Consider the following 27,765-nt stretch of genomic DNA (forward strand, 5'->3'; position numbering starts at 1 on the left):
AGGTGGTCCTCAGGTGTTCCCCGCTGTCTCCAGACTTGTGAACGGAAGGGGTGCCCCTGGCTCCTGTCCCGCCCCCCCTGGCATCCTCATTCACACCTCTCTATTGCTCATGGGCCCCTCAGAAGGGCCCGGCATGGTTTGCGGGGAGAGCATCCCGTTCCTTAGTGTTCTCTTCACACAGGCTCTGGGGGGTACACTGGAGAGCCAGGTGCCTGGGGAACTCGGCCCACAGGAGTCCCCAACACCCCCTGTGCTGCTTCCCAAGTGTCAGAACCTTGAGACATGGGCCTAGTCGCTGGAAAATGACTGAGTGAACTTTTGAGCATGAAAGATGGCAGTCGTGGCAACAGCTGGCATCTGCTGGCTGCATCTTCTATGCCAGCATTTGTATCAACTCACTTGTGTCAGCCAGTGCCACCTAGGTAGCCCCCGACTTCCCCAACCTGGGCTCTGCTCTGTATCTGGGGGCCTTGGTTGCCTTCTCAACACTGACCCCAGGTCCTGGCATCTCTGACTCCAGGGCCCAAACCTGGCAGGGCACAGTAGCACTAGACCTGGCTCAACAGGGGCAGCCGGCGCCCACCCATCCCAACACTGTATTTCATGGTGTCACACCTGCACCTTGAAATCAGCAAGGTTTTGTTTTGTATTGCTTTTGAGCTTGTTCCCAGGCTGCTCCTAGGTGGGGAATGACCAGGGCTGTGTGGTGCCTTCATTCCCATCTAGCCACCTCACGATGCATGTGGCTCAGGAGACCCACCGACCTCAACTCTGGAGACAGGCTGTTGGCCATTTTGACTCATGCCATCACAATCCACTGGAAACTTGGGAATGATGTTGTCAAGGAGTGACACTTCTGGCCAGGCTGTCAGGACCCATTTTAAACCACAAAAATAGACGGGTGCTGGGGGAGTGAGGGCTGCTCCCTGCCACAGCCCCTCCGTCACTCTGCTAGGTAGCTCCTCCTGCCACCCACTCTCAAGGACGACTTCAAAGGGGGATGATCAGGAAAAGGGCTCTCAGAGGGGAGAGGCCAGTTGGAGGCACTTAGGGAGCTCAGCATGGTGACCTGCAGCAGGCCTGGATTTGGGGAGGCCATGAATGATGGGAAGCTCACCCCGAGACAGCAGCGTCCCCAGCCCTAGCAGCATGGCTGTGTCACAGCTCAGACCAGGTTTCATCACCAGCCAGGGCCAGGGGTCACAGCACAGGCGCCAGAGCCACGGTGCGAGGCGACAGGCTGACGGGCCAAGCCTGGCTTCCTGGCCATCTGCCCTCCCTGGGGGTGGGGGGCTCAAGGCCAGGCCCCATCATTGGCTGGTGCAGAGGGGAGGGCTTCGGCAAGGGCAAGGCTGGGAGCCAGGCCCGTTGTCAGGAATTGCTGACACAAGGGACCCCAGCCTCTTCTCCAACATGCAGCATGTCCTTGACCCCAGCTCCCCTGACCCCACATCCATGTCCCCTGGGTCTCCAACACACAGACTGGGTACCCACTGGTATGGAATGGCAAGGACTGGCACACAGCCATGACCACAGCAGCTGAGGCCCTGGCCTCAGGGAGCTCTGTACAGACGCCAGCCCTCCCCACACCTGAAACGCAGAGACACAGACAGACAAGGCGGGGGCCACGTGGGCCAGTTTATTGCAGTTAAATACCTCTCTCTCTCTATTTTTTTTTTTGTCCATTTTTCCATAAAGAAAATTACACACATACACAGACACAAACACACACACACACGCACACGCACACGCACACACACGCGCCCACACACACATACACACACCCAGAGGGAGCAGGGATCCAGAAACAAGAGGTGGGGTGGGACATGGCCTCCCTGCTTAGGTCCAGGTCCCAGGGATGGCCCCCCTAAAGCTCCCTCCTTCCCATAAGCACCCTGTCTCAGCACCTCTAGAAACCAAGGAAGCAGCGGGAAGCGGCAGGGCCTCTGTCCTCCCTTTAGCCTCCAGGTGAGACCACTAGAAGTGCCAGGCATGGTGAGGGCCAGGGGAAGGGAGACCGACCGACAGACAGACAGACGGGGAGGGGTATCGTTCCAAGTTGAGGAGGGCGGTGGGCAATGTATCCACAGAAATGCATTATTTCTCCCCGTTTTTGTTAAAAATCTACTATAAAAAACGCAGCTGGGGGAGGGGCGTCTGTCCCTCTCTGTGCTAAGGGCTGGGGGAGGGGGCAGCAGAGGCCAGCGGCTGCACACTGGGGGCGGGCGTCACGTCACTGTCGGGTGCTCTCGCCCACCATCTCCAGGTTGTGCTGCTGCAGCTGGGCTCGAAGCAGGGCGTTCTCATTCTTCAACTCCTCGATCTGCAGACATGACAGGGGACAAGGGAGTGAGCCGGGGCTGGCTCCTGAGGTCCCCGTCTGGCCCCCGTCTGGCCCCAGTCTGGCCTCAGCCTGGCTCTCACCTGTTGCCGCAGGAGCTCATTGTCCATCTGCAGCCGCTCGGCCTCCTTGAAGGTCTCCTGCATGCGCTGGTTGGTCTGGCGTAGCTCCCGGATGTAATCGCAGGCCTTCGACAGGATCCCCCCTTTACTCTGGGGCAGCGGGTGGGCAAGAGCATCAGAGGGAGCACTGCCCACCATCCCATCCCAGGACAATTCTGTGCCCACTGCCAGCCAGACTTCCTGGAAGAGGCCTGGGAAACTGGGCCACCGAGGGCGGCGGGCACTTACTGCTCCTGTCTTGCTGTTGTCTGCATTACAGTCTGGAATGATTTTTGAAAGTTGGACAATCCAGTTGTTGATCTTGTCCCTCCGCCTCCGCTCCACTGAAGGAAAAACAGCAACAGTCCCGGCTACAAGGACAGCACTTCTCGTGTGCCTGGCAGTACAGACTGTCCGTGCTGAGCACACCAAGGGACATCGAGGGCCCTGCCTAAGCCTATAGCCAGGAAGTGCAGAGACGAGAACCCTGACAGGCCTCCCCCAAGCTGGCTTTGCTGCTTCACAAGGAGGAAGGATCAAACCCTGACCCCCACGTGCCTCACACCTCGGGCACACCTCACACCCTGGCAGAAAGCAGAAGCCAGGGACAGTGGCCATTTTGTTGGCCTGCCCAGCGTACTGACAGAATCTGAGTCAACATTTAAAAATTTAAAAATTTCACTCATGATGGGCATCTTGGGCTTCTTTTAAAAGATGGAGTCTGGGCACAGTGGGCTCATGTTCTTGGGAGGCAAAATTGACACAGGATCCTATAACACTCCTGTACCCACAACCCCTATGTTTGATTCTCTACATCGTTTCAGAAACTCTGGGTCCCATGATCTTGTTTTCCCACTTTTTTTTTTCTTGGTACCAAGGACTGAACCCAGGGACACTTCTTAACCACTGAGCTACATCCCCAGCCCCATTTTATATTTTATTTAGAGACAGGGTCTCATTGAGTTCCTTAGGGCCTCACTAAGTTGCGGAGCTGGCTTTGAACTCGCAACCCTCCTGCCTCAGCCTCCCAAGCCACTGGGATTACAGGTGTGCGCCACCACCATCTGGCTTTCCCTCTCATCTTTAAAAATCAAAGTCTAATCTCATCTTGCCCCTATTTAAAGTCTTTCTCCAGAGTCCTGGCAACAACTTCCAGCTCCCTAGACTGGTACCCATGGCTCTCAAGGGCTCCCCAAGGTCATTTGCTCTTGGGGAGCACGATGGAACATGAGCAGGAACCCTATACCCTGAAGGCCAAATGGTGAACTAATAGAGAACTTCACCTGGAAAGTCCGGGTTTGAGATTTTATTCTATAATCTCTAGAGTGTCACTCCGAAGCAGCTGAGCTGGGTGGCAGTCACCCCTGCAGGCAGGCCGTGTGCTCTTCCTTTGGCCAAACTCAGTCCCTATCCTGCTCTCCCCAGGAGCCAGGTGCACTGGACCCCAGATCCTCCCAAGCTCCCAGAGGCCAGACTGCCTCAAGCCTTCATTAGCAGCCCCGTTCAGGACCACATCCCCTGGGGACACAGAAGCCCCAGGCACTCCCAGCTGCCCTCACCCCAGCCCCACCCTCTGGCCAGGAAGGCTCAAGAAGTCTGTGGAGTGGGGAGCTTAAAAAGTGGGTAAGGGGACACTTTCTAAGGGTCGGAGAGTGGTGACGGGAAACTGGCAGGGGGAGAAGGGAGGCGAGTGAGGGCACCCTCTTCACTCCCCCGGAGTTCAGCACCTCCCCCCAGCCTTGCCACCCCTCGAGGGCTGCTCATGGCCCGTGGGGGCAGAGCCACTGTCTTCTCTGCGTTCGTCCACTCCTGCTGACCAGCCTTTCCTGCCTCCAAAAGCCTCCTGCATTGGCCTGGGTGACATCACCCTCCAAGGACGACTCTTCTCCCCTCCGGTCTCTCCTCCCAGCCCTACTTCTCCTCGCTGTCCTCCCTTCCTCTGGAAACTGCCCAACACCATGCTGAGAACGATGCCCGGTGCCCGGGGCTGCACTTGCTGTGGGGCCGAGCTCACTCTCTCACTCTGTGCTGGGCTCTGGTGCAGCTTCGCTTCCCATCACCGTCATGGTGAGTAGGGTCTGCCACGGAGGGTGGCTGCACCTATGGGGACTCTGTGGCCAAAAGGAGCAGCAAAGCGGAGTCCACCCCAGGCCTGGCAGCACCACCACCATGTCCCTCCACAGGGCGCTCTTCCCAAAGCTCTCAATAGCAGCTGCCTCTCAGCTTCCTCTCCCTCCACCTCAGCCTTCCGAGCCAGCCCGCGCTGGCTGCAGACTCATCTCCCGGCACTGTCATTCCAGGCCAGCAGGGGCAGGGATAGGGGCGGGGGTGGCCTCTGTAGTTTACATTTACTTCCGAAAAAACCTGCTGCCTTCATGGTGGCCTGTGGGACCCTCCACGAGGCTGGGATCTAGGGTGGAATCAACTCCTGGTCCTGTCTTGCTGACACTCAGCACCGCTGCGGGGCCACAGTGACCCCACAGCTGATGACTACACAGTGCCCAGGAAGGCCGGGTGGGCAGAATTTTCTGCCTGGGACTGAGGCTGGGATGAATCTTCAGAGGAGACTTGAGAACATCTGAGCTGGCTCCCGTGAGGAGGGGCATCAGGTGATAGGTGGCAAGAGCCCAGAAATGGTGACATGAAAACACAATGTGGGTGGGTAGGGGGAGCGAGAAGAGGTGCCACAGGTGGTCAAGTCTTGCATGCTCTGCTGGTGGGGCTGGACCTCAGCTCTTCCTCCAGAGCTCTAGCCCCTCAGGCCCAGGGCTTGTCACCCCAAGCAGTGGTGACGGGATCAAGCCTGTGGCTTGGGAAGACATCAGAGCACTTTTGAATGGAGGAGGCTAGGGTCACATTCACTCCATGGGAGAACTTCTGTTACACCCACGCAACACTTAAAACACAGTCGAGCAGCACAACCTACCAGGACTGAAGAAAGAAATGGACAAACTCACAAATCTAGTCTGAGAAGTCAACATTCCTCAACAACCGCAAGAAAAAGTCAACAAAACAAACAAAAAAATAACACCAGGAGAGAAAAGTCCCACACTCAGCCAAACTGGCCTCCTTGACACAGAGAACCTTTGCCCACAGCCACAGACACACGGCCAGTCAAGTGCACACGGCACTTTCACCCAGCTAGACCACACGTTGGGCCCTAAGGTCTCAGAAAGTTCAAAGAATTTGGAACCACATAAAGTATGCTCTCTGACCACAAGAGAACTAAATTAAACATCAATTAACAAAAAAGATATCCAGAAAAACCACAAATATTTGGAAGTTAAGCAACACACTTATAAATGACCCAAGGGTCAAAGAAGTAATCAGAAAGAAAATTGGAAAATATTTTGAACTCAAGGATAATAAAGACACAACCTATCTAAAGCAGTGTTAGAGGGCTGGGGCTGGGGCTCAGCGGTAGAGCACTTGCTCACATGAGTGAGGCCCTGGGTTCGATCCTCAGCACCACATAAAAATAAATAAATAAAAAGCAGTGTTAGAGGGAAATATACAACTATAAGTGCTTGCATTAGGAAACAAGGCTTAAAATCATATTTTAAAGTGAGGGAGTCAGAAAAGAAAAGAAACACAAACACAAAAAACAAAACCCTGCAAATTGAAGTTGAAAGTAAGTAGATGAAAGGAATTAGGAATATTAATAGTGAAAACTAAGAAATACAAAAAGCAATTCAATCTGGTATTTAAGTCAGATTTCATATAAAGATTTGGATTTCTGGCCACAGGCTGACCCATGCACCCCAGTTCATTTGGGGTCCCCTGTCCCCCTCTGTGACACACCAAACATAAGGCACTCCCTCAGGCCCCTGCAGGCGTCCTCCTGGGAGAGGCCCCTGCAGAGCGGCCAAGGTGGGGAGGAGGAGGAGAAGCTGATTTACACAGAGCCTTGAAGACGTGGATGCAGGGCAAGAGTGGCAAGCTGCTCTGGCCTCGGGTTTCGGGTTTGGGTGACTGACAGGACTGCCTTCCGCTGCTGTGGACAAGGAAGTGCTGCAGGGGAAGCTCTGGGGAGGGGAGACAGAGTTCTCTTTTGGACAAAGTTGATCTTGAGGCATCTCAGACAGGAGCGATGGAGATTTTGAGTGGCACTTTCAAACAGGGGTCTAGAGTCCAAGGGAGAAGAATGGAGTCAGCACAGCTTTGCACAGCACCAGGATCCAGGTGGTGGGCAAAACCCTGGGCAGACACAGAGGCAGTGCTCAGCCTGCTGTGAGCCATAGACTCTTGGAGAAGAGAATGGAAGGTTCTTATAACTGGGGTCAGAGTATTAGGGACACTGACCAACCAGAGCTTCTGAGGGGCCATCCCTGGACCTCATGAGTCATACTTCTGAGGCAGATGGAAGAGATCTTAAGAAACACCAGCCACCAAAGCCATTCTCCAAACTTGCCTGATGTGAAGAAGTACCTGGAACATGCATCAGAAATAGATTCCCCTCTGATCTAGTCATTTGGAACTTGCAGGGAGGGTCTTGGAGAGTTTGATTGTTAATAAACCTTCCAAGAAAAGTTGGGGGACTTTGCTTTGAGGAACAGATGGAGAAGAAGAAGCAAAGGCTGGAATGTTGGGAGCTGTCACATGGGAACCGTGCGCCCCTTAGCCCTGAGCAATGAGAATGTGGCGCTGTGGCAAGCCAGCCACGGGCTGTGTGTGTGAACTATGGGCATTGAGCGCACAGGGTGGACTGAACCGATGCTGCCCCTCTTTTTTGGGGGCCTCGCTCTGGTCTTTTTGCTTGCTCTGCCAAGATCTCCACACAGCTCATGAGATGGGCGTGGCCTCCCTAGATGTCAATCTGCTGACAGCAGACATCACCAAGCTAGACTCAACCACTGAAACCTGACCCCTTGCCTCATTTGAATGGCTTCTCCCCATTAAAAGGGTTCAGCTCAGCTCCTCTCACTCTTTCCAAAGACCCTCAAGGTGAGAGGAGCCGTCACAGAACCCAAATAAAAAGGTATTTCTCTGTCTCTGTGTGATTATTTCGTGCAGCCCACTTCCCCTGGAGTGACCCTGCATGTTTTAGTCGTGGAACTGTAAAAGAATCAGAGAGGGTAGAAGAGAAGGGGACATTCCTGGAAAGGGGGTGGAGGTGGGGCATGGTCAGATGCTTGGAGCCAGATGGGAAAGGAACCCAGTGGATTTGGCAATGAGGTCATCCTGGGTGACCTTCAACGGAGCCCATCTGTAGGGCCAAACAGCCACGGGAAAAGGAGGATGGGCAGATGGTGGGTCCAGTGTTAAGGAGTGTAGGAGTGGGAGGGCAGGACGTGCTGGAGGGTGAGGGCAAGTTTAGGAGGAAAACTGCTTTCTGGAGAATGAGGACTACTGGAAACCGCTTGAGGGCTGATGAACTGCGGGGAGAGGTGGAGGAGGGTGGGAGAGGTGGAAGAGGGTGGGAGAGGTAGAAGAGGGTGGGAGAGGTGGAAGAGGGTGGGAGAGGTGGAGGAGGGTGGGAGAGGTGGAGGAGGGTGGGAGAGGTGGAGGAGGGTGAGAGAGGTGGAGGAGGGTGGGAGAGGTGGAGGAGGGTGGGAGAGGTAGAGGAGGGTGGGAGAGGTGGAGGAGGGTGGGAGAGGTGGAGGAGGGTGGGAGAGGTAGAAGAGGGTGGGAGAGGTGGAGGAGGGTGGGAGAGGTGGAGGAGGTGGGAGAGGTAGAGGAGGGTGGGAGAGGTGAAGGAGGGTGGGAGAGGTGGAGGAGGGTGGGAGAGGTGGAGGAGGGTGGGAGAGGTGGAGGAGGGTGGGAGAGGTGGAGGAGGGTGGGAGAGGTAGAAGAGGGTGGGAGAGGTGGAGGAGGGTGGGAGAGGTGGAGGAGGTGGGAGAGGTGGAGGAGGGTGGGAGAGGTGGAGGAGGGTGGGGGGGCTGGAGGGCGCGACAGGGATGTGTACTTCCAGCTTCCCATGCAACAATGGTGGGGCCTCCCAACCTCAGCTCGCTGATCTCCACTGGGAGCCCCGGAGTAAGCATATTAGTGCCATTTTCCAAAGGACAACACAGGCAGAGACGTTCAACGCTGGCCTGAGGCCAGGAGGCTGGAACCATGGCTGCTCTGGTAGCCCACTGCAGGGCCCTCAAACCTCAGCCCCTCAAATCAACCCAAACCAAGCTCCAAATCACCCTGTCCCTTTAAAGCAACCTGATCTCAGCCAAGGCCCTGACTCTTCAGCAATGGGAGTCTTCTCTCCACACCTGGCTGTCTCAGGTGGACACCTGTGGTCACCTCCTATTTTCAAAACTTCTGGTTTCTGCCACTCTTACCATCAGTCCCCACTCGGGAACTTTCTACTGGCTTCCTGTCACACCAGAACCTCACTCAGGGGCAGGGACAGCTACCCAGGAAGCCTCTCATAAGGCCCAGAGGAATCTGGCCCGGACAGCGCCCCCTTCCTCCTTCCTTCCATGAGTTCTCTTCTTACACACAAGCTGGGCAGCAGCGCAGGGCCTGAGCCTTTTCCATGCTCCCTGCTGTCTGGGACTCCTCCCAGATCCCCAAGTGTCTCATTCCCTAAGGTCCATTCATGCCTCTGCACAAATGTTACCCCTTGAGAGGCCCTCAGAGCACACAGCCATCATTCCTCTCACCCTCCTCACCCAGCAGAAGCAAGTGTCCACCATGCCACCTAAAGCCACATTGCAGCTTCATGTGACTTGTTTCTACCGTCACAGGTCACAGTGCACACTGTGAGAGTCGAGACCTCGTCTACTCTATCATCCGCTGCACCCGTGGGCCTGAACTCTGGGCTGCCAGGGTACGCACCTGTCGGCCCAGTGCCTGAACCCAGCCAGCGACTCAGAACAGAAACGCGCGGGGAGCAACCCCACCCACCGCAAATGATTCAGGACCCACAGCCTTGCCTAGCACCCAAGGCCTTCCTCACCCTCGAGGCTCTGCTCCCCAGGCCACCACATGGAACCTCTACTACAACTGAACCAGCACTCCTGAAGCAATATGACCCCCCCAGTCTGCTCACAAAGTCTTCCCGGTTTCCTCACATCACTGCACCTCAAAGCCTCAGCCACAGGTCCTCCCTCTTCTGAGCCTCCATGTTCAGGCCAGGCTCTAGACCTGGCACAGGGCCTGTGCTGCCACGCCAGGGATGCAGGGTCAGTAAATATTTATCCAGTGATGTCTGTTTGGGTATCAGTGCTCCCTTGGCACCTATAGGCTGCCGTATCTGCAATGACGACGATTAAGGCAGGAAGACCCAAGGACAGCACCAAGGGACAAGAGTTCAGGATAGGATGTGCTGTTTCTAGGAAGGGCAGGAGGGTCTGGGCTCAGCCAGCCAGAGGCACAGCCTCCTACAACTCACCCCTGAGTGTGTGCCCAGGGGACCAGAGCTATTGCTGGAGGGCAGATGGGCATGGAAATGTTGTGCAAGGACACAACAGCTGCCAGGTTGGTTCAGGGCAGCCAGATCAACACAATTTCTCAAGAAATCTCTATGTGAATGTAAAATCTGACCACCAATGCAAAACCAGGAGCCGGGTACCACATAAACAGCTGGCCAGTACCAATTGCCTCCCTGTTTTTGAGCCCATGCTCTCCTCTCTTGCCCCTCCATTTTGATTGTTCCAGCATTCAACAAGCACCTGTCAAACACTAGGAATGAGTCTGGTGACGGGCTTCAGCTGCCTCTGTGTCTGTAATGCCAAACCCAGGACTGGCTGTGCCTGGGAGGCTGCAGCCTGGGCCAACCCAGGAGCCTCATCTGTCTTTACCTTCATTGTGCTGAGCTCTTCTTCTCTCATCCCGTGGTGTTCTGGTTCCGTCAATTTTTCTAGAAGAGAAAAAAAATGGGCACCTATTATCTCAGGCTCATTTACCTAAGCATTTATTTGAAAAGTCAGACTCTGCAATTATCTTTGTATGGTAAACTCATGTGCAGAAAGCAAGAGCATGGTCTTTCTCTACTTGCCCTTCAGACGTAGAAACAGACTAAAAATGCACCTGGTGCCTGCTGTGTGCTGACCTGCCCAGCTCAGAGACCAGAAAACCCTCCCTTCTTCTGGTCTCAATACCAGACCTCCCAGCATCCCTGGGACTGAGACTCCTGCACCTACGGGGAATAGGGGTGTGTCCGGGGTGCGATCGTCCTCTGTGTTCCTGTCTGCAGCACATCCTGGGGTGTCATCATGACATAGAACTGGCCTGCAGGGGAAGCAGGGGTTAGCACCAAGATGGGGCAGAGTTGGAACTGGTTGGGGACTTCCCTCCCTGATAGGCCTGTTGCTTCCCCTGCCTTCCACCCTCGCCACTTCCTCTCCTTACCTCCGGCCTGCAAGCTCTGGTCGGTGGTTTGCACGGACACAGCAGTGGTATCTCCCACACTGGATGCGGGGAAATAGGCAAACCGGGCCTCTCCACTGACAGCCTCCGCTGCTGGGCTGCCACCATTGCTGAAGGGATTCTGGATTACAGCCTGGGGAGTAGGAGGACACAGAGGCCACCCTTAGCTATCTCTGTCCCCCTTGTTGCTGTACTTGATTTTTGGTGCATTTTCTGTGGGGAGGAGGAAGCCCTCTGAGCGTACTATTTTGTCCTGTGTCTGTGACAGTGTGACAGCCAAGCACCTTGACTCAGCCTTCACTTGCTAAACCTGTTCATTTTTTACTCCAAGAGGATTTTCACTTACAGACATCATCCCCATTTTACAGGAAAAACAGACAAAACTCCAAGAGATTTAAGGATTCCCTCTGCCCAAAAGGCACCTGACCCCACATCATCCGACAGCCTAAAGGTGGCATGTGTGCCACCTCACCTGCCCCACCCCCTGGAGCTTCCAGGATAGTTAGCATCCCTCTCCATATTCCCAGAAATTGTTGGGCACCTACCAGTGGGAAGGGTGCTGCGGGACCTGGGGGCACAGAGGCAGCGGCGGGGCCAGGGCGCTGGGCTGCCCCGTCCACGCCCACCTGGGTCACAGCCTGCTGCCCCCCCGCAAAGGCAGCCGTGGACACGACGCTGACGGCGCCAGCTGTGTCTCCCTGGCCATCCAGCTGACCATCAGTCACCTGGACTACGCGGTATGTCACCTGCAGGGGGCGGCAGAGCGACGAGACCGGCGCTGGGGCCGGGGCTGGGGCCAGGTCAGAGCCTCTCAGCCCGCCCGCGCGCCCGCCCTCTGCTCAGCCCACCACTGGCCCGCCGGGCTCCCGGCCCGCTGCCTCACCTGTCCTCCATTATTCTCTGTGCGGAACTGGTACTGGATGTTGTGGTCACCGAACGCCGCCTGCTGGACGCTGGCGATGGCCACCGCCGTTTGCTCCTCCGCCCCAGGACCGTCCCCGCCTGCGGTCAGAGTGTAGAGAGCAATGATCAGCGGTCGCCTGGGGTCAGAGCGCCCCCAGCCCCTCTCCGGGCGTGGGCCGCAGCCCCAGTGGACCCGCAAGCACTCACCTTCTTGCAGCTCGACGCCCTCCTCGGCCTCGGGTCCCTTGTCGTGGCTGCGGCAGGGACAGGAGGAAGAGGGGTCAGGGTCAGGGGTGCCCGAGCCCCTTCGCCCGGGGGCAGGGCCCCACGCCGCCCGGCACCGCATGGGGCCGGACGCCGCCAGAGTGGGGGGCCGGGGGCGCTAGGCACCGGGCGCCCCCTCCCTCGCGGCCTCCATTTTGAGCCGGGCCCGGCGGCCGCTCCGGATCATGGCGGCCCGGCCGGCAGGCCGAAGGGCCGGGACCCGGGTGCGCGAGGGCACCGGTCTGCCGGGCGCTCTTACCTGGCAGCGGCAGCAGCGGTGGCCGAGGCAGCGGGATCCAGACCCGGGTCCAGCATGTCCATGGGGGGGGTGGGGGCGGGGGGGGCGCGGGGCCCGGGGGGGGAGGGGAGGGGGGAGGGAGGGAGGGGAGGGGGCGGGCGGCCGGGGGGGCCCCGAGCCCGGCGCTCACGCCGCGCGGCAGGAGGGGACGGAGGAGACACGGGAGCCGCTCGCGCTGATCACGGGGACAAACAGTGGGGTCATGTGAGGAGGAGATGCCGCCGCCGCCGCCGCCGTCGTCGCTCCTGCAGCCGCCGCCTCCTCCTGCCGCCGCCGCCTCTGCCCGCCCGCCGACTCCGGGCTGCCCGAGGCTCCGGGACTCAGCGCAGCCGCCCCCCGCCCGCTGCACGCGGCCCTCGGGCCTCCTTCCCTGAGCAGCCGCCGCCGCCGCCGCGACTTATTTTAACAAGGCCCGCTCTGGATGGCCGCCGCCTCTCCCCGAGATCGCCGGTTCGCGCGCCCGCCTCCCGGCCTGGACCCGTTCGGCGGCGGATCGCTGCTGCAGCCACCGCCGCTTTCTATTTTTTCCCCCTTTTTTTTCCTCCTTTACTTGAGCTGCGCGCGCGCGGCGGCGGCGGCGGCGGCGGCGGCGGCGCGAGCCCGGGGCTTGACGCGCGCGGGGGGAGGGCAGCCCCCGGGGAGCGCGCGCGCTGTCTGTCTCCGATGGCAGGCGGGCGCGCGCGGGCCCGGGTCTCGGCGGGGCGCGAGGTCGCCGCCACAGCCTTCCACAGCCGCCCGGGGCCCGCCGCTGGATGGAACGCGGGCCCAGATGGAACGCCGGGGGACCCGGAGGTGGGACTGTGGTCGCCAGGGGGCCAGGGAAGCTGCCAGGGTTTGAAGACAGCAAAGTAGGTCGGGGGTGGGGGGGGGCGGCTAACAGGGTGGAAGGGGAGAGGGGCGCGCGCGCGCGCTCCCGGCTTCTGAGCGAGAAGGCGGAGGCGCGAGGCGCATGCGCACGTCTGGGCGGGGCCGCGGCGCGCACGCAGGGGCCGGGCGGAGGCGGCGTGGGGCACGTACTCCTGGCCAGGGCAGAGGTAGAAGGCAGAAGGCTGACTTGGGTCCCTTCCTTCTGACCCAGGACTCCAGCTCCCGGAGAAATGGGACATGGCATTTTCAGACACACGGTAGCTGCCCAGGTCCCCCACCTCGTGCAGCAGAACAAATGCTTCTCAAGACATCACTTTTATGATTATCAATTTTATTAGATTTACAAGAAGATCTTCATCAATACTCCCTCAAATTAAAAAAAAAAAAAAAAAAGTACAAAAACTACATACAAAACATGAGGTCAGACGACTAAACTTTCCCGACTCAGGGCCAAGTTCTGCAAAGGAGAAAGAAGAGTGTAAATTGGGCAGGGACTGAGAAGAGGGGCCTGGGCAGGGTCTAACCTCGGGGAGGACCATTCGCTCACCTTCTTTAGCCTCCGCTCCCGTGAGGCCTGGGAGTCCGTCTCGGAGTACGGGGGAGGCGGTGGAGGGTAGTAGGCCTCCTCTTCTTCCTCTTCCTCCCTGTAATGTTTCCTCCTCTCCCCTGGCCCCTTTTTCCTTAAGGCCTCTTCTAGTAGACGCCCATCATAATGCGGGTCCCCCGACCTAGAGCCTTCATCCCGGGAGTCTCGGGATCGGTGCTGGCGGGATCTGGGGTCCACCTGAGGGCGGTCCCTAGATCTGAAGTCATCGTAGTAGTGAGAATCCCGCGAATGTGGAAAGTCCCTCGAGTCATCTGGGTCATAGAGGTCATCACGGCTACGGCTTCGTGGGGGTGCATAGGCACGTCCTCTCCTCCCACTACTTGGGGGAGACCTCCTCCCAGATTCAGCAGAACCCGGCCGGGTTAGATCATCCAGAGCATCCACGGAGTGTGCCCGGGGCCGCCTGCCCCCCCAGCCACCCCCTGGCCGCTCTGTGGGGGGCTCCTGCTCCCATCTCCTGGGACTCCGGGGGGAGTGGCGGCCCCACTCCTCATCCCGGATTGGGGTGAGGGCAGGACCCCGGGAAGGCCGGGATCTCCAGTCGTCTTCGTGGAGGGAGGTGACTTCACTCATAGCTGTAGGGAATGGGGAATGTCACTGATGCTGGATGGGGCCAGGGCTAGGCTAGCAGTTGTCACCCCCTGGCTCAAAAATTCCCTAGGGGACATGATAGGGAAGGAGGAACTATGCTCAAGGTGTTTACAGTCTCCTTGGGGCAGGTATCAAGGAGCCATGCTTCCCCATCCCCCTCAGACCCCAGGTCTCCTCACCCCGTTCTACACGACCATTGGGGGGGCCAGGTCCAGGTCGAGAGGGGTCGAAGTTGGCCAGCTCTTTCTCCATGTAGTACAGGACTCTCATGGAGTCATCCTGCTGGCTGGCCTGGATCCTGTACCCACTGCGGACTTCTAGGGATAGGAGAAGATGATGGATCTGGGAAGATGGATGCTGACCCACCCAGCTTCCCTCTCCAGGCATATCCAACTTGGGAATGACAGGTGCTCACCAGAGGTCGTGTTGCTGTCTGTGTCCCGAAGCAGGGGTACCTGGGAGCTGTGACCAACTGAAGGAGATTGGTGGTCAGTGGCTGCCCCCCCCCCAGCCCTGCCTTCCCAGTACCTCCCACCCACTCTTCCTCCCAACCCCAGCCCCCTTTGTGTCCAGTGCCCAGTCCAGCCCCACTCAGGTCAGCCCTCACCTGAACTATTCCTGTCAAAGTCTCCAGCGTACCCTCCAGGGTATCCATTGTAGACAGGGCCCATGGGAATCATGGCTGGTGGTGGAGGTGGGGTCTTGGTCGGGGAGAGGTGGGCGTAGGTGCTTGGAGCGTAGATGCTTGGGACGCCTGATGTGGCTGCTTTGCCAGCTGCATACACTGGGAGGGCACAGTTGGCATGAGAAGGCGGCCAGGAGCCACGCTGCTGTGTGAGGGGGGTTCTAAGGGCTGTGCGCCTGCCTCCCCCACCGCATTATTACAGTACCCCGAGGCCAGGGAACATCAGCTATACTTAGGTTGTCGCCTCCTGTGATTCTTCATGGAGCTTTCAGAATAGGGGGCGTGTGGCACACTGGCAGTCCACAGTCCCCAATCTGGCAGGCCAATACATTTTGTTTGACCTTGTGGTTTGCCAACATTTGTCAAAAGATTTATGTGAAATTCCAATTCTCCAGCTACCTTCCCTAAAGCTCTGGCTGCACTGTGTGCTTACAGGCGACAGTGAGCAAAGCCACCTCTTGGGCCTACACTATCCCACGGGCTGAAACCAAGTTTCCCTTTGGGTGGCAGAGTCCCTACTCTGGAACAGGGAGTTGCCCGGGAGATATCCCATGCCCACTCTGCTGTCATGCCTGCTGGGTCATCTTCCAGAGCCAGATGGCAAGGAAAGGAAGTTGGTCTGAGACAGGCCACAAGGGCCCCAGGAGTTAACTGGGCCGCCTCAGCCAGGAGCAAAATAGCTCCTCCAGGGTTTCCAACTCCTGGCCCCACCCACTCTCACCCAGAGGGCCAGCCAGCCTGGCTCTAGGCTTGACAGCTCAAGGGCAAATCCTTGCTTCCTTCCTCCCACAGCAGGAGGTGGGGTCCCATGGCTGCTCTGTGGCCAAGTCACTGGGCTCTAGGCAAGTCACTTCCTCCTTGGTATTCCACAGGCCCTGGGAGACGCCCTACTAGTCTGATTTGGTTCAAAAGCAGAAGAATAAGTGCTGAGCCCCACCTAGGACAAAACCCTACATCAGCTCAGGTGACTGATTTGCTGTGTTATAATTAGCAGTGGGAGCTGCTTCCTGATGGATCTGCAGGGGGCTGTGGCTGGGGCTAGAGCTGAAGTAACAGGGATAGGCGGTAGGTGGAGGAGGTGTGCCTGGGGACAGGCCTGTGCACGTGGACCTCAGCCTCAGTGGGCTAACTGAAAACTTGGTGGCAGCCCTTTAAAGTTCTTTTCTGAATCTGTAAAATGGACTAACACCCACCACCTGAGCCAAAGCTCTCAACTAAGTGATGGGAGCGAGACTTTGAGGAGCCGGGTTGCCCACCATGGTACCAACTGGCATGGACAGAGCTGCAGCTTCCTGGGCACTTTCCCAGTCTTCCCTTCAAGCTCAAAGAGAAGGGAATGGTGCAGGTCAGAGGTCACAGTGTATGGGGGGCCCTGAGCTGTACCCTAGCCTGAAGGCATTGCTAATGTAGGCTAAACCCATGTCCAACAGCTAGTAGGCTCCAAACACTATAGAGGTCCAGCCTGGTGCTGAAAGCTGTGAACTGAGTTCACTACATCCCTGACTCACCCTGCCTAGTGAGCTCTGCCATGAGCCCCATTTTACAGAGGAGAAGGGCAAGGCACTCACTGGGCCAGCCCATTAGGCATTATCAGGCCAACCTCAAACATCCACCTACTCAGGCTCATAACTGCCTGTTTTCCCGTTAATACTCGTTGGGTTGTGTGCAGAAGTAGTGGTCTATCTACTCGCCTTCCTGAAGGACTAAGGAACTGGTAACAGCTGGTGCCCTGAGGAGGGAAACGGGCAGAGGTGGGAGGGAGACTCACTTTCTTTCTCTTTGCTTGTGTCCTCCGCCCACTTCATCTCTGGTCCTACTTCTGTTTCTGAACTTCCACAGGTACCCCACTCTGATACATCAGGAGTGCCCCTAAACGCAGGCTTCATGTAAAATGTATAGTGTTCATGTGAATATGTGTTTTTTAAAATGTGCTGAAATTACATGGTGCGGTAAACCTTGTTTTCTTAACTTTTACACTTGAGATTTTGTTTTTAAAGGGATCCTTGCTTCCCTGTGAATAATCTTATATTGTTGGACTTTTTTTTTTACCATGTTCATAAATTATATTAAAAAACCGAAAACTCTCAATAAATGAAAAATATAAGCTGAAGTAAGTAAGTGATAATCTAAAACAGCAGGTCCTCCTTGGCGTCCTGTCTCCCTAGTGCTGACCTCCTCACCTCCAGATCAGGGCACTGTCTTGGGTAAGCAGCACCTGCCCAGCAGGGAGGCTGCATGAAGGTGGCATGAGGAGCACTTACGGGCCTCGGGGCAGCAGCACTTCTCCGGGCAGCAGGGGCACCTGACGTAACAGCAGCAGGTATGTGGGCAGCACTGACACCAGCAAATGCCCAGGAGGAGAAAGACAAGGAAGGCAGCCAGGCACACCACGACCACGAAGAGCCAGTCTGCAGGGAGACCAGAGGAGGCCCTGAGCCGGGAAAATCCAACAGGGGCAGAGAGGCTCTGCAGGGGCAGCACAGAGCCAACCTGGGCAGGGGGACCTGCAGCCCTCATTGGATTCTCTGTGCCAGAGTTGGGGGCACAGTACAGAGGGATGCCGAACCCTCTATAACCAGAGCCAATCCCCAAATTAAGGATCCCTCGGGCTTCAAATGGACAAGGCAGAAAACAAGAGTAACCTGGCCAAAGCAAGATGGAGTGTAGCCTCTAGGAGGGCAGAGAGCCATAGCCCAGACCCAACCCCTGAAGAACACAGCTGGCGCCAGTCACAGGAACCCCTGCCTACACCCCAGGTCCCTCCTCAGCCAGCCCAGCCCACCTCCAAGCCCAGAGCCAGGCCACTAGATGCCACAAGGTCAGAGTTAGTGGGGTTCACAGCGAGAGTGATTAGGGGGGAGGAGAATGACAGAGAGAAGCCCCACTGAGGACTCCACCCCATACCTTCCATGGGCCCCGCCTGAAAATCAGGTAAGAGTTCAGTCACCCCCGAGGTCCTGCCTGGAGGGACAAAAGAGAACAGGAGATTATGCTGGCCAGAGCGGCCCAGGCAGTCCTGTCCCTAAAAAGTGCCCCATTCCAGGCTGCTCAGTAGAAGGTGTGTCCTGCAGCAAGCAGGCGGGGGCGAGGCTGGTGGCCTAGAAGAGACTTGGCGTGTGGTGCCTGCCCTCCACCCCTGCTCACACGTGGGTGCTGGTGGTGTGAAGGCCACCATCACATAATCCACTTGCTGTCAGCCCCAGCAGGTTCCAACACACGCCACAGGTCTCGAAGGTTTGACCTTAGTCCGGTCACTATCTTTCCCATCCAAGGGTTCCAACAGGCAACAGCAAGGATCCCGTGGTGTCAAGCAGAACAGGCCCAGCACCCTAGGACCCAGAAACATGCTTTTTTTTTTTTTTTTTAATCTGGAGAAAAAAATGTATAATACTAAGTATATGAAAATGGAATGTCTTTGTGTGTTTTGTTTTGTTTAAATGGAGGAAGGGGCCCACAAAGGCAGAAGCTTCTGTGGCCCATAGAAGTCACATGGGATCCTGGTCCTGTGACCCACCAGGGTTCCATCCTCTGTTTGTGCATTCTGTCACATGTGCATGTTTCCTGACCCGGTTGGTGCCTTCCCTCAGGTGCCATGGGGGCCTGCGTCCTGCGAGCAGCACATGGCGGGAGCCCACACACGCGGTCCCTCACCACAGAGCTCTCGCGGGGCTCCCACGTGGCATCACACACCCCCGTGAGGCGCAGAAGCATGTGAGTCTGGTTCTAAGCCCAGACCCTTTTCAGGACACCAAGGCATTACTTGCCTTCTTTGCCCTCCTTCTCTCATGTGGGGCTTTCCAGAGCCTCTGTGACACAATGACGTCATTGCCTTGATAGCTATGGCTTGTGCACTTGTGTATCTTATGCTTTAAAAAGTAGCCAGTTTCAGTTTCTAACACACTAAGCAACTATAGACATAGCCTCAAAGACCCTGAACGACTACTCTGAGGTCTCAGAATGTTCCAGGGTGAACAGGCCCTGGGGTTAAACTCAGAGAATCGCTGCTGCCACGGTGTACGTTTCCAGAACTTCCCGGGTGGCGGGACTGCGGGTGCAAGAGCATCCTGACCCATGCCCCCCTGGCGTGCCTGCTCTGTCACACACGTGAGGGGACGACACCCTTCAGCTCACGGCACCGCTCACACTAGCACACACTACTGTGCTGTGCGTTGCTTCTAACAGAGCACCCGGCCCATGGCAGCACCTGCTCCACAGGGCCGAGACCACCCAGCCACACGTGGGAGCTGCTGGTGGACACCCTCATTTTACATACAAACTTGCACACTTCCTAGCAGTCAAAAGACAAAAGATGCTGTGTCTGTCAAGGGACTCCAAAGTGCCCTAGGGACCTATGAGGAGAGAACAGGTGGGTCCAGCCTCTCAATTACACTATGTCACTGTCGGCCCTCCCTGACCAGGGAGGACTGGGAAAAAAAAAAAAAAATCCTTACTGAACATGGACAGGACTTTTTTCCATGTTACCATTGCCTAAGCAATACAGTGTAACAACTCCTGACCCATTACATTGTGTCAAGTATTAAAAGTAACCAAGAGATGACTTAAAGTACACCGGAGAATTAGAGGAAGGTTCTTTGTAAACTAAACCCTTTCACATAAGGGATAGGAGCATCCTGGGACTGTGGTTCTGGGGTGGGGTCCTGAACCCCCCCGCCCCCCCCATACGACACACACAGTCATCCTCCTCCCTCCTTGTCAACCACATCTGAGCATGTCTGTTTTCAAAAAGGGAGACTGGGAAGAGGTAGAGCCCCGGTTCTCTCCATTCTTAGTTCGGCTCTGGCTGACTTGGAAGGCTGCAGGCGAAGGGACCCTTCCTGGGGTGCAGGGCACAGAGAAGCTCAAGTGACTGGCGGTGGCATGAGGGGAGAGCAAAGCAGGTAAAGAGCCCAGGGAGTGGGCTGGAGGGCAGAGTAAGGACACAGAAGGGACAGGACAGAAGGGCCTGCTCCCCCCCCCCTCCAAGGACCTCAGAGAGCAGCCCCACTCACCAAGGACGATGAGCTCTGCATAGGCCTCGTTGTTCCCCTGGAGATCCTGGGCCGACACCACGGAGCAATAATACACACCACTGTCCCCCCAAGACGTCTGCTCAAAGGTGAGGTCAGCATCTGAGACGGGAAGAGATGGTGTGAGGGCCCCTCATGAGAGGGGATGTCTAACCCCGACAGGAGCAGAGCCCCCCCATCCCGTGGGCACAGCGGGGAGGGAGCAAGGGGGCAGGGCTGGGTGCTCCTCGAGCACTGTTCTTAACACGGAACATGGGGCACTTCAAGAAGCCTGGTGGGGGGCTGGGGTTATAGTTTCCTAGCACGTGTATGAGGCACTGAGCTTGATCCTCGGCACCACATCAAAATAAATAAATAAAGTTATTGTGTCCAACTACAACAAAAAATAATTAAAAAAAAAAAAAAAAAGCTGGGGTGGTGTGAGAATGACCTGATCCACCGGAAGTGGCACAGCTCATTGATGGCACAGCAGGGTCAGGTTCATGGCAGGGTCAGTGCTTTTCAGCTCAGAACCATCCTCCCTAGGACCTTTCCAAATCGAGGTGTGATCTCCTGACACAAACGGCCCGAGGCCTGGTGCAGACCTGGGGATGGGTCCAGAGGGAGGAGGCAGAGCTAACTAGGCCAGATTCGAGATAGGAGATGCCCAGGCAGGAGGAAGAGCAGCGTGATGTGTGGGAGACAGAGACGACTCTCCCAGTTCCCTGTCCACCCCCACACCCTCCCCGCCTGTCCCCGCATTCCAGGCCAGGCCCAAGGCTTGGGGAAGCTCAGTCTGAAGCAGCCTCAGGCCAGGAGCCTATTAATTATGCCACTAATGAAAGTCTTTCAGCACATCCGGTTTCCTCTGGACTCCTCAGGCTCTCATTAGTTAAATCCCTTCAGCCAACACCAGTGTGGAACAGGGTGGCACCAGCTTGGCAACTCTGCCTCGGGCCCATGGGGGACAGGAACAGGCTAGAGTCAGGTAATCCAGCCAGGACAGCCCCAGTTCAGGGCCACTTTCTTTCCAGCCACTCTGGCTCCCAAAGCCTTGCCTTGCCTATCACCTGGCCCCGTGGACCCAATGTCCTTCTCCACGATAGTGCCAAGAGCCGTAACTGTGGTGCCCCAATCCTCAGCACCCAGCACCTAGTGAGACAACAGCCACTAAGTGCTGAGGGAAGAACAGAACTGGAGCCTCACGTCCTCAGAAAGACCTGCCTTTCAACACTGTCCACGTCCTTCCAAAAGCCTCCCTGGACCCACCACGTGTCCTCAGCATGTTCTGGCCAGTGGCTTCCATGCCAGCCTCATCCATGCCATCTCCTTTGCTCACTGGGCTCTGCACAGGCTGGCCTCCATGTTGTCCCCAACATACTGGGCTCAGAGCTGCCTCAGCTTGCCCTCTACTGGTCCACCTCCCACACTTGTCCCTGCAGACCCTCTCAGGCTGGCTCCTTCCCATTACTCAAGTCTCAACAGGGAGGAGTGTTCTCTGGCCATCCCAACCTCCATGGCTCTCCTGCCCAATTGCTGACCTCCATCACCTAGGTGCTGCCTGCCCACCTCTGCCCCTGCAAGAATGTGCACTGCACACAGAACCAAGTCTGTCTTGGTCACTGCTGGCCAGACACAGGGGCTGGCCAAGGTGCAGAAATGTCCCCCTTCTCTCCTCATGCTGACCTTCCTTGGTTTCCGCTGCCTGTTCCAGTACTCTGGGCACATAGCTATAGTCAAATAGAACTTGACTCATCCATTCAACATTTAACAAATAACCACTGAATGCATCTTGTTTTTCAGGCACTATTTGAGGCACCTGGTATACTACCAAACAATGGTTCTCAAAATGATCTGGGCACCATGGTTCCTGGTTCCTCAAGACCTTTTCAGGGGATCAGTGAGGTCAAAGTTATTTTCATAATACTTGGACATTCTTTGCTCCCCTCCCTTTCATTTCTTATGAGTGGGCTGTGGCCTTTTCAGAGTGTAGGTGACATTTGAGCAATATCACAATAGACTGAAGCAGGGTTGAGGATCCAGCTTCTTCTATTCAACAAGACTTGCAAAAATAGAAAACGCCACTCTTCTCATTAAAAAAAGACTTGTTTTTGGAAAATGTAAGTTACTTTGTCATAAAGATATGTTATTTGGGGACTGGGGTGGTGGCTCAGTGGCAGAGTGCTTGCCTAGCATGCACGAGGCACTGGGTTTGATTCTTAGCACCACATGTAATAAAGGTCCATTGATAAATAAAAATATTAAAAAAGATATGTTATTTTAATAATGAGTTTATCATTGTGATTTGAAATATTTTTAAAGTTCCTCTCAGTTTGCTTGCCATAAAAACAAAAACACGTTGACGTCTGCAAGAATAAGAATCACTTCTATGGAGAACTTGCCCTTATGGAGCTTAGATTCTAACTGAGAAAGAGAGACAAATTAAAAACAAAACAAAACAAAACTTCACCATATTGCATATTCCGTAGTGATAAAGAGTTTGGAGCAAATGAGCCAGGGAAGGCAGAAAGTACCAGGCATGCAGGTGGGCTGTGCAGTTTTGAATAAGGAAACCAGGGAAGGCCAGAGGTGACCTCCGGAGCACATGGCCACTCTTCATAGAGCTTTGACTCTGTGCTGAGTTTCTTTGTATAGATCCAGCCTTTCATCGAATCCTCAAAAACTCTGAACTAGACTCTCCTAAACACACCAGACTTCTCTGCAGTGACCTCTGGGCCCACCATTTTCCACCTGTATCTCTGAGGTACATCAGCAGGTGGTAGTGCTGTGGACTGGGGCACCCACAGTTAATGCTCTCAAAGAGCCACCATAAAGGGGAGCATTAGGTCAGGCCAAGGGGAGGTGCTTAGCTGGGAAGAATGTGGCCATGAAGCTATGGGGGCTCTCCTGGCTGGATCGTCTCTACCCTGTTCCTGTCCCCCATGAGCCTAAGGCAGAGTTGCTAATGAGATCCTGACCACATCCCTCCAACAACAGTGCTCAAGAGCTGGGCCCAGCCCAAAGCCAAAGAGGCGGACAGGAACCCCCCACCACGGCAAACAATTATATAGACCAGAAGTTGAAACCTGGGGTCTCCAGGACCGGACCTGTGGGTCTTGGTGTGTTTTGCTTGGCCTGCATGTTTCAAAACTCAAGCAAATAGGACTTTCCGGCCTCTTCTGGTTGATCCTAAGGCAGGCCTGGGCCCACTTCCTTCCTGCAGGCGCACCCTGTTCCTGGTCAAGGGCTGGCCCTGAGATCACAGGGACTGGGCACTGTCTTAATTATTCTAGGTGCAAAGAAAAGATTCTGGTCTCTAATGGGGACAGAAGCTGGATCTCCTCTATGACTCTGGCCTCAGGTTCCTTAACTACCTACCACAGAGGTGGCCCTCATGATTTCAGAAATCCAAGGTCTCTGCTCTAGTGGGGCTGACAGGGGACTCACATGGCCCCAAGCAGCTTGAAGAGGTAGAACAGGGCCTCCGACACTAGCACCCCACATTGCCCAGAGCAGGGAAGAATGGAAGAGAAGCAGATCCACTCCAAGTGGAGAGGCGCCTTCTGGTTTGCCCAGAACTGCTTTTGCTTTAAAAACCAAGAAGGCTGGTGACCCAAGGAGCACCACAGAAGTCCATTTCTCCCTGTCCTCAAAGCTGAAGTGGAGAAAGGTCTCATGGCTACTGGATTTCCTCAAAGGACAGACATAGGGCATGTCATGGCCCATATCAAACACTGGCTCAGGGTTAGGGAGTCTGGAAGGCCCAGGCCTTTGAGGCCTCTGGAGCCCAAAGGGTCTCCCCTCCCCCTCCCCGGTAGAGCTGAGGCCATTCCTGTGCACAGCAGAGGAGATGTGATTCCAGCTGGCCCTCGAGGGCAGGCTCGGTGTTTGGTTTGTCCTGATAGGGGCTAGACACGTGTGTCTGATCCATGCTGGAGAGGCCCCCGGGTTGGAGAGGGTGTCCATATAGAGTGAACCCCCAAGAAGCCCTCCAACCTCAAAAATGGCAGGATGCTTAGGGCTGACCTGCCATGCGAATTCAGAGCAAGCCTGTCCCTCCCCTGAAACACCGGGCTCAGTCCCTGGAACCCTGCCTATCACCTGTGTCTGACACAGTGGGAGAAGGAGAGTGTTCCACGGCCTGGTCACTCGGGGTCTGCAAAGGGATCCACCCTTCTCTCGTTCCTATTCTGTCCCATGCCTAGGGTTGAGGACACACAGTTCTGTGCGCGAGTCTTCATCCCTGGCTCACTGCTGCTCGGCCCTTCCTCTCTGCCTTCTGGATTCTTTAGGGCCTGGTCCCAGCACCTCCTCAAATCTCACTGGAACAGGCTGTAAGGCAGGCACCTCCAAGCCGTTCCCTACAGCACGTCCCCCGCTGCTGTGTTCTCGTGGCACTTGGCACAATCTGAAATTCCCTTGCTCTTTCTTAATCTGTTTATTTGTTACCAGTCTCACCCCACTAGAATGTTCTCTCCCAAGGTCACTGGGAAGGGACCTTGGCCATTCTGAACCCCACTCCACCCCCAGTACGCACAACAGCACCTGGCATGTAGGAGATGCTTGATAAATACTGAATGCACGAACTACCTTCCCCCTCACTAATCCCAACAGGCACTGGCTGTCAGGAGGCAGCAATGTGGCTAAGAACAAGGGCCCTCAGGGCTGCCTGATTGGAATCCCAGCACCAGCTCTTTACTACCTGTGCACCCGAACAGGTTCCTTAACCCATCTGCACCTCGGTCCTGAGTGTGAACTGCACTAGAGACCACTCAATGGGAGAATGCATGTGCCGTGCCTGGGAAGGCACAGGCTTTCTCCATTAAGTTGCCTGCCAGTGTCATTACTCCCCTCACCTCCTCTGTGAGGCCCCCTGCTGATTCCCTGCCCAGAGCTTAGGAGCTTAGAGACTTGGCCCAAAGTGGCTGAGTGGGAACTCAGCTCTTAGCAGCTCAGTGATCAGCTGTGGAAGTTACTTTTTCTTTCTGGGCCTCGTAAAATGACAATAATAGACTCAATTCATTCAAGTTCTGTAAATGAGTTAATCCATGGAAACCTGGATTAGAGCCTTGCACATAGCAGGCCCTTTACAATGGTTACTTCTTTAAATTTTACTTCTTATTGCTGGTATTATTGGTCCTATTATAGAACACACCCCTGCCTCTCTCTTCACTACCGCATTTTTTTACTGTGCAAGCATTTGTCAGTGTATGTTATGTTTGTTTCCCTTGATGCAATATGAGCCAATGAGGGAAATGATTGGATGGTTTTGTTTACTGCCGTGTTCCCAGAGCCTAGAACAGCACCTGCTATACAGCAGGTGGTCACTAAATCTGTGTTGTAGAGATAAGGAATAGATGGATGGAAGGACTCCTCCCTTTGTGGGTCCTTTCAGGTTCTATTGCCAGCTTCCAGGTGAGGACTCCAGGCTGGGCACCAGGAACCCTGCCCCACCACCCACCCAAGCCAACCTCCCAGCCCCCTGGCCCCACATACTTCCTGTGATGGTGATCCTCCGGCCTTGGTAGTAGTCTCCCAGGGTCACAGCATTGCCCTGCTTGGTGGCCACAACCCTGACTGTGCGCACACTGTCCTGGCACTCCACGTAGGGATTGTAGCCGGGATTGCCTGCTGCCAACTGGGCATTGATCTGGTTGTCCACACTGGCTGGGGAGAAGGCATCAGCAATGCGGTCCCGGCAAAAGGACTTGTACTTCCAGATTACGATGGGCTCTGGGAGGGTCGAGCTCATCTGATAGGTGCAGGGCAGGGTCACAGGCTGGAACAGTATCACTACGTGGTAGGGGTCAGACACAGTCACCTGGATGCCACTGGCAGGGGCTGAGAGCAAGAGGAGAGTCAGTAGGGATCATTGTAAGCTCAGGAAAGAACTTCAACAGAATGAGTCACATCACTTGCCTCCAACATCATCTGCCACAAGTGTGTGGCTGTCCAGAGCACCTGGCACATATTGTTCTTTAATTCCCAGGCCTGGTGAGGTAGCTCTGACAGTCATGCCCATTTTATAGACCCTTGGGGTTGAAAAGTGGCAGATATGAGGTCAATGGCCATTTTACTGGAATGTTCTGTCCATCCTTCCAGACTGTGGCCTCTGAATCACCCCAGTCTACCCTCTGTTCCCTTGCCCATTCCCTCTGTGGCCTGTAGGGGCAAGACCAAATAGCCACCGCAAGGCGCGCCAGGGCTCAAAACCTCAGCTCAAAAAGAACTTTCCCAAGGATTCCAAGTTATCCGGGTTTTGTGAATTTTGGAGAAGTTAGACCTGCGTTCTCTGGAGTGGCTAAAGCCCCCACAACATTTCTGTCAACATCCCACCTGACCCTACCCAAAGTCATCCCAAACACACACCTAAATATGCTTGCTGAAAGACAAAGCCCCCTGTCCCCCACCAGGGCGAACATCCAATCCAGTTCAGGGCTGGCCTGCGGAAGATGGTTTCGGGTCCATAAGTCCATCTTGCCAGTCTCTTACGCACAGATACCAGGGAACCCGCGCGGGGTGGGTGGGGCCGGGGGTGGTGGGAAGTCCCCATCCCACGCCCACTCGAAGCCTGGGCACTACTTCTTGATCCCTTCCTTTAGGAAACTTCTGATTCACCCCTCAATCTAACATTTCCCCGTTGCCCCAACCCTTCTCCAGGGAAGCCCAAGACCCCATTTCAGCCTTTCCCGTGATCGAGGGTCCTTCATCGCTACCCCACAAAGGGTCCCCGTCTCCCAGCCGCTCCAGGGCACACGATCCCGGGAGTTTCACTTCCTGCTGTCTCCGACCAGGGCGTGGGGAGCGCTCGGTGAGAGGGTGGGGAATTCCCTCACTTGGGCTCAGCAGAGGTCTCCCCAAACCCGGAGGATCTGGAGGTCCTGAGCTTTTGCGCCTCCGCACCCACCCCCCGGCCTCGCCCTTGTCCTCCCACCTCCTGGGCCGCGGAGAACTGAATCCACCTCCCTCTGTGTGGTGCCCTCCCGCGGTTCTCCAGCACCCGAGGCCCCACGTCGCTTACCTGTGCACCAGGTACCGAAAAAGAGCCACAAGAAGCTCACCGCGACCCGGTGGTTGCAGGGCGCCCAGGAATGCCGACAGGCCACCCGCGCCATCGCGGCCGTCTGGGCGCGTCGGCCCCGCGCGTCCCCTCCCAAGTACCGGGAGGGTAGGGGGCGCGGCGAGCACCGAGGCCGGGAGGGGTGCGCGCTCCTCCCCTTTCCACTTCCGCTCCTTGTCTCTATTCCAAGTCTCTCCCGCCGCGCTCGAGGAGTTCGACCAACAAAAATAACGTGGATGAAGCGGACGCCTTCAGCTTTCGGGGAGAAACTGGGTAGACCCACGGCGCGTCTCCGAGCCGCTCCACCCCCGGCGCGCCCCTGGGAATGGATCGGCCCAGGTACACAGGGTGGGAGCCCCGGCCGGGTTCGGGGTGGGCGGCGGGGAGGGGCTCCTCGGCCTCCCTCCCCGGAAGTGGGCTGACCCAGGTGCGCTCTGCCCCCAGGGCCGAAACCAAGTGACCGGCCCCTCCAGGAGGGCGCCCGCAGACTGCGGGCCTCGTGCAGCCCTGTCCTGCCCCCAGCAAGCCGAGCGGACGAGGTCCACGGGAACAGAGACCTGCTCGGAGAGAGCCACCTGTTAGGAGGGGCGGGCCCTGCCGCGCACCTGTTCCCTGCCTGCGCACACCCCTCTCCTGGGCCGGCGATGGACCCGCCTAGGTGCGCCCTGCGGGGAGGGGCGAGCCTCGGCGGGTCCCGCCCGGGTTTCCAGCCAGTGGGGTTCGGCCCGCCCCGGT

The 27,765-nt window shown here is 56.3% G+C and overlaps 3 protein-coding genes and 1 long non-coding RNA gene across 13 annotated transcripts; 2 read left to right on the top strand and 2 right to left on the bottom strand.

Annotated features, from left to right (window-relative positions):
• Positions 1 to 1,612: 1,612 nt before the first annotated feature.
• Positions 1,613 to 12,282, bottom strand: Usf2 (upstream transcription factor 2, c-fos interacting). Of its 5 annotated transcripts, none has more exons than XM_026391261.2 (10): positions 12,176 to 12,279; positions 11,860 to 11,906; positions 11,633 to 11,751; positions 11,295 to 11,495; positions 10,732 to 10,882; positions 10,524 to 10,611; positions 10,182 to 10,240; positions 2,692 to 2,786; positions 2,425 to 2,529; positions 1,613 to 2,323 (listed from the first exon to the last, which is right to left on the bottom strand). In XM_026391261.2, exons 1-10 carry the CDS (start codon positions 12,235 to 12,237, stop codon positions 2,234 to 2,236), a joined length of 1,017 nt encoding a protein of 338 aa, XP_026247046.1. In that variant the 5' UTR covers positions 12,238 to 12,279; the 3' UTR covers positions 1,613 to 2,233. The 5 variants fall into 5 exon arrangements, with proteins under 5 accessions (XP_026247046.1, XP_026247045.1, XP_026247048.2 ...); XM_026391260.2 differs by having other exon boundaries at positions 2,425 to 2,553; positions 12,176 to 12,277; XM_026391263.2 differs by lacking the exon at positions 10,524 to 10,611 and having other exon boundaries at positions 12,176 to 12,282.
• Positions 12,233 to 13,852, top strand: LOC144250508 (uncharacterized). Of its 2 annotated transcripts, none has more exons than XM_077793349.1 (2): positions 12,233 to 13,062; positions 13,293 to 13,442. In XM_077793349.1, exons 1-2 carry the CDS (start codon positions 12,236 to 12,238, stop codon positions 13,417 to 13,419), a joined length of 954 nt encoding a protein of 317 aa, XP_077649475.1. In that variant the 5' UTR covers positions 12,233 to 12,235; the 3' UTR covers positions 13,420 to 13,442. The 2 variants fall into 2 exon arrangements, 1 of the variants encoding a protein (XP_077649475.1); XR_013342495.1 differs by lacking the exon at positions 13,293 to 13,442 and adding an exon at positions 13,768 to 13,852 and having other exon boundaries at positions 12,815 to 13,062.
• Positions 13,477 to 27,440, bottom strand: Lsr (lipolysis stimulated lipoprotein receptor). Of its 4 annotated transcripts, XM_026391199.2 has the most exons (10): positions 26,992 to 27,148; positions 25,467 to 25,811; positions 19,974 to 20,093; positions 17,869 to 17,925; positions 17,226 to 17,372; positions 14,887 to 15,063; positions 14,695 to 14,751; positions 14,459 to 14,596; positions 13,629 to 14,263; positions 13,477 to 13,538 (listed from the first exon to the last, which is right to left on the bottom strand). In XM_026391199.2, exons 1-10 carry the CDS (start codon positions 27,083 to 27,085, stop codon positions 13,503 to 13,505), a joined length of 1,806 nt encoding a protein of 601 aa, XP_026246984.2. In that variant the 5' UTR covers positions 27,086 to 27,148; the 3' UTR covers positions 13,477 to 13,502. The 4 variants fall into 4 exon arrangements, with proteins under 4 accessions (XP_026246984.2, XP_077649473.1, XP_077649474.1 ...); XM_077793347.1 differs by lacking the exon at positions 17,869 to 17,925 and having other exon boundaries at positions 26,992 to 27,147; XM_077793348.1 differs by having other exon boundaries at positions 13,503 to 14,263; positions 26,992 to 27,440.
• On the top strand, positions 13,902 to 17,121 carry LOC144250509 (uncharacterized). Of its 2 annotated transcripts, XR_013342496.1 has the most exons (4): positions 13,902 to 13,986; positions 14,541 to 14,686; positions 15,837 to 15,928; positions 16,804 to 17,121. It is a non-coding gene; the product is annotated as an uncharacterized LOC144250509 (long non-coding RNA). The 2 variants fall into 2 exon arrangements; XR_013342497.1 differs by lacking the exon at positions 13,902 to 13,986 and having other exon boundaries at positions 14,659 to 14,767.
• Positions 27,441 to 27,765: the final 325 nt, after the last annotated feature.

This window comes from Urocitellus parryii, chromosome 15 (assembly GCF_045843805.1).
Source record: "Urocitellus parryii isolate mUroPar1 chromosome 15, mUroPar1.hap1, whole genome shotgun sequence".
Classification (NCBI taxonomy): Eukaryota; Metazoa; Chordata; class Mammalia; order Rodentia; family Sciuridae; genus Urocitellus; species Urocitellus parryii.

Bases quoted from the DNA above. Each gene is read 5' to 3' on its own strand.
- LOC144250508 (XM_077793349.1), top strand. From the start codon at position 12,236: ATGGGGGGGGTGGGGGCGGGGGGGGCGCGGGGCCCGGGGGGGGAGGGG. The intron at 13,063-13,292 runs GTAGGTCGGGGG...CTTCTGACCCAG, and splicing joins CAGGGTTTGAAGACAGCAAA to GACTCCAGCTCCCGGAGAAA.
- Usf2 (XM_026391260.2), bottom strand. From the start codon at position 12,237: ATGGACATGCTGGACCCGGGTCTGGATCCCGCTGCCTCGGCCACCGCT. The intron at 10,612-10,731 runs GTAAGGAGAGGA...CTTCCCCTGCAG, and splicing joins CCAGAGCTTGCAGGCCGGAG to GCCAGTTCTATGTCATGATG. The intron at 2,554-2,691 runs GTAAGTGCCCGC...CCGCTGCCCCAG, and splicing joins ACAACAGCAAGACAGGAGCA to AGTAAAGGGGGGATCCTGTC.
- Lsr (XM_077793348.1), bottom strand. From the start codon at position 27,085: ATGGCGCGGGTGGCCTGTCGGCATTCCTGGGCGCCCTGCAACCACCGG. The intron at 25,812-26,991 runs GTAAGCGACGTG...TCTTGCTCTCAG, and splicing joins TTTCGGTACCTGGTGCACAG to CCCCTGCCAGTGGCATCCAG. The intron at 20,094-25,466 runs GTATGTGGGGCC...TTCCCGTCTCAG, and splicing joins GAGGATCACCATCACAGGAA to ATGCTGACCTCACCTTTGAG.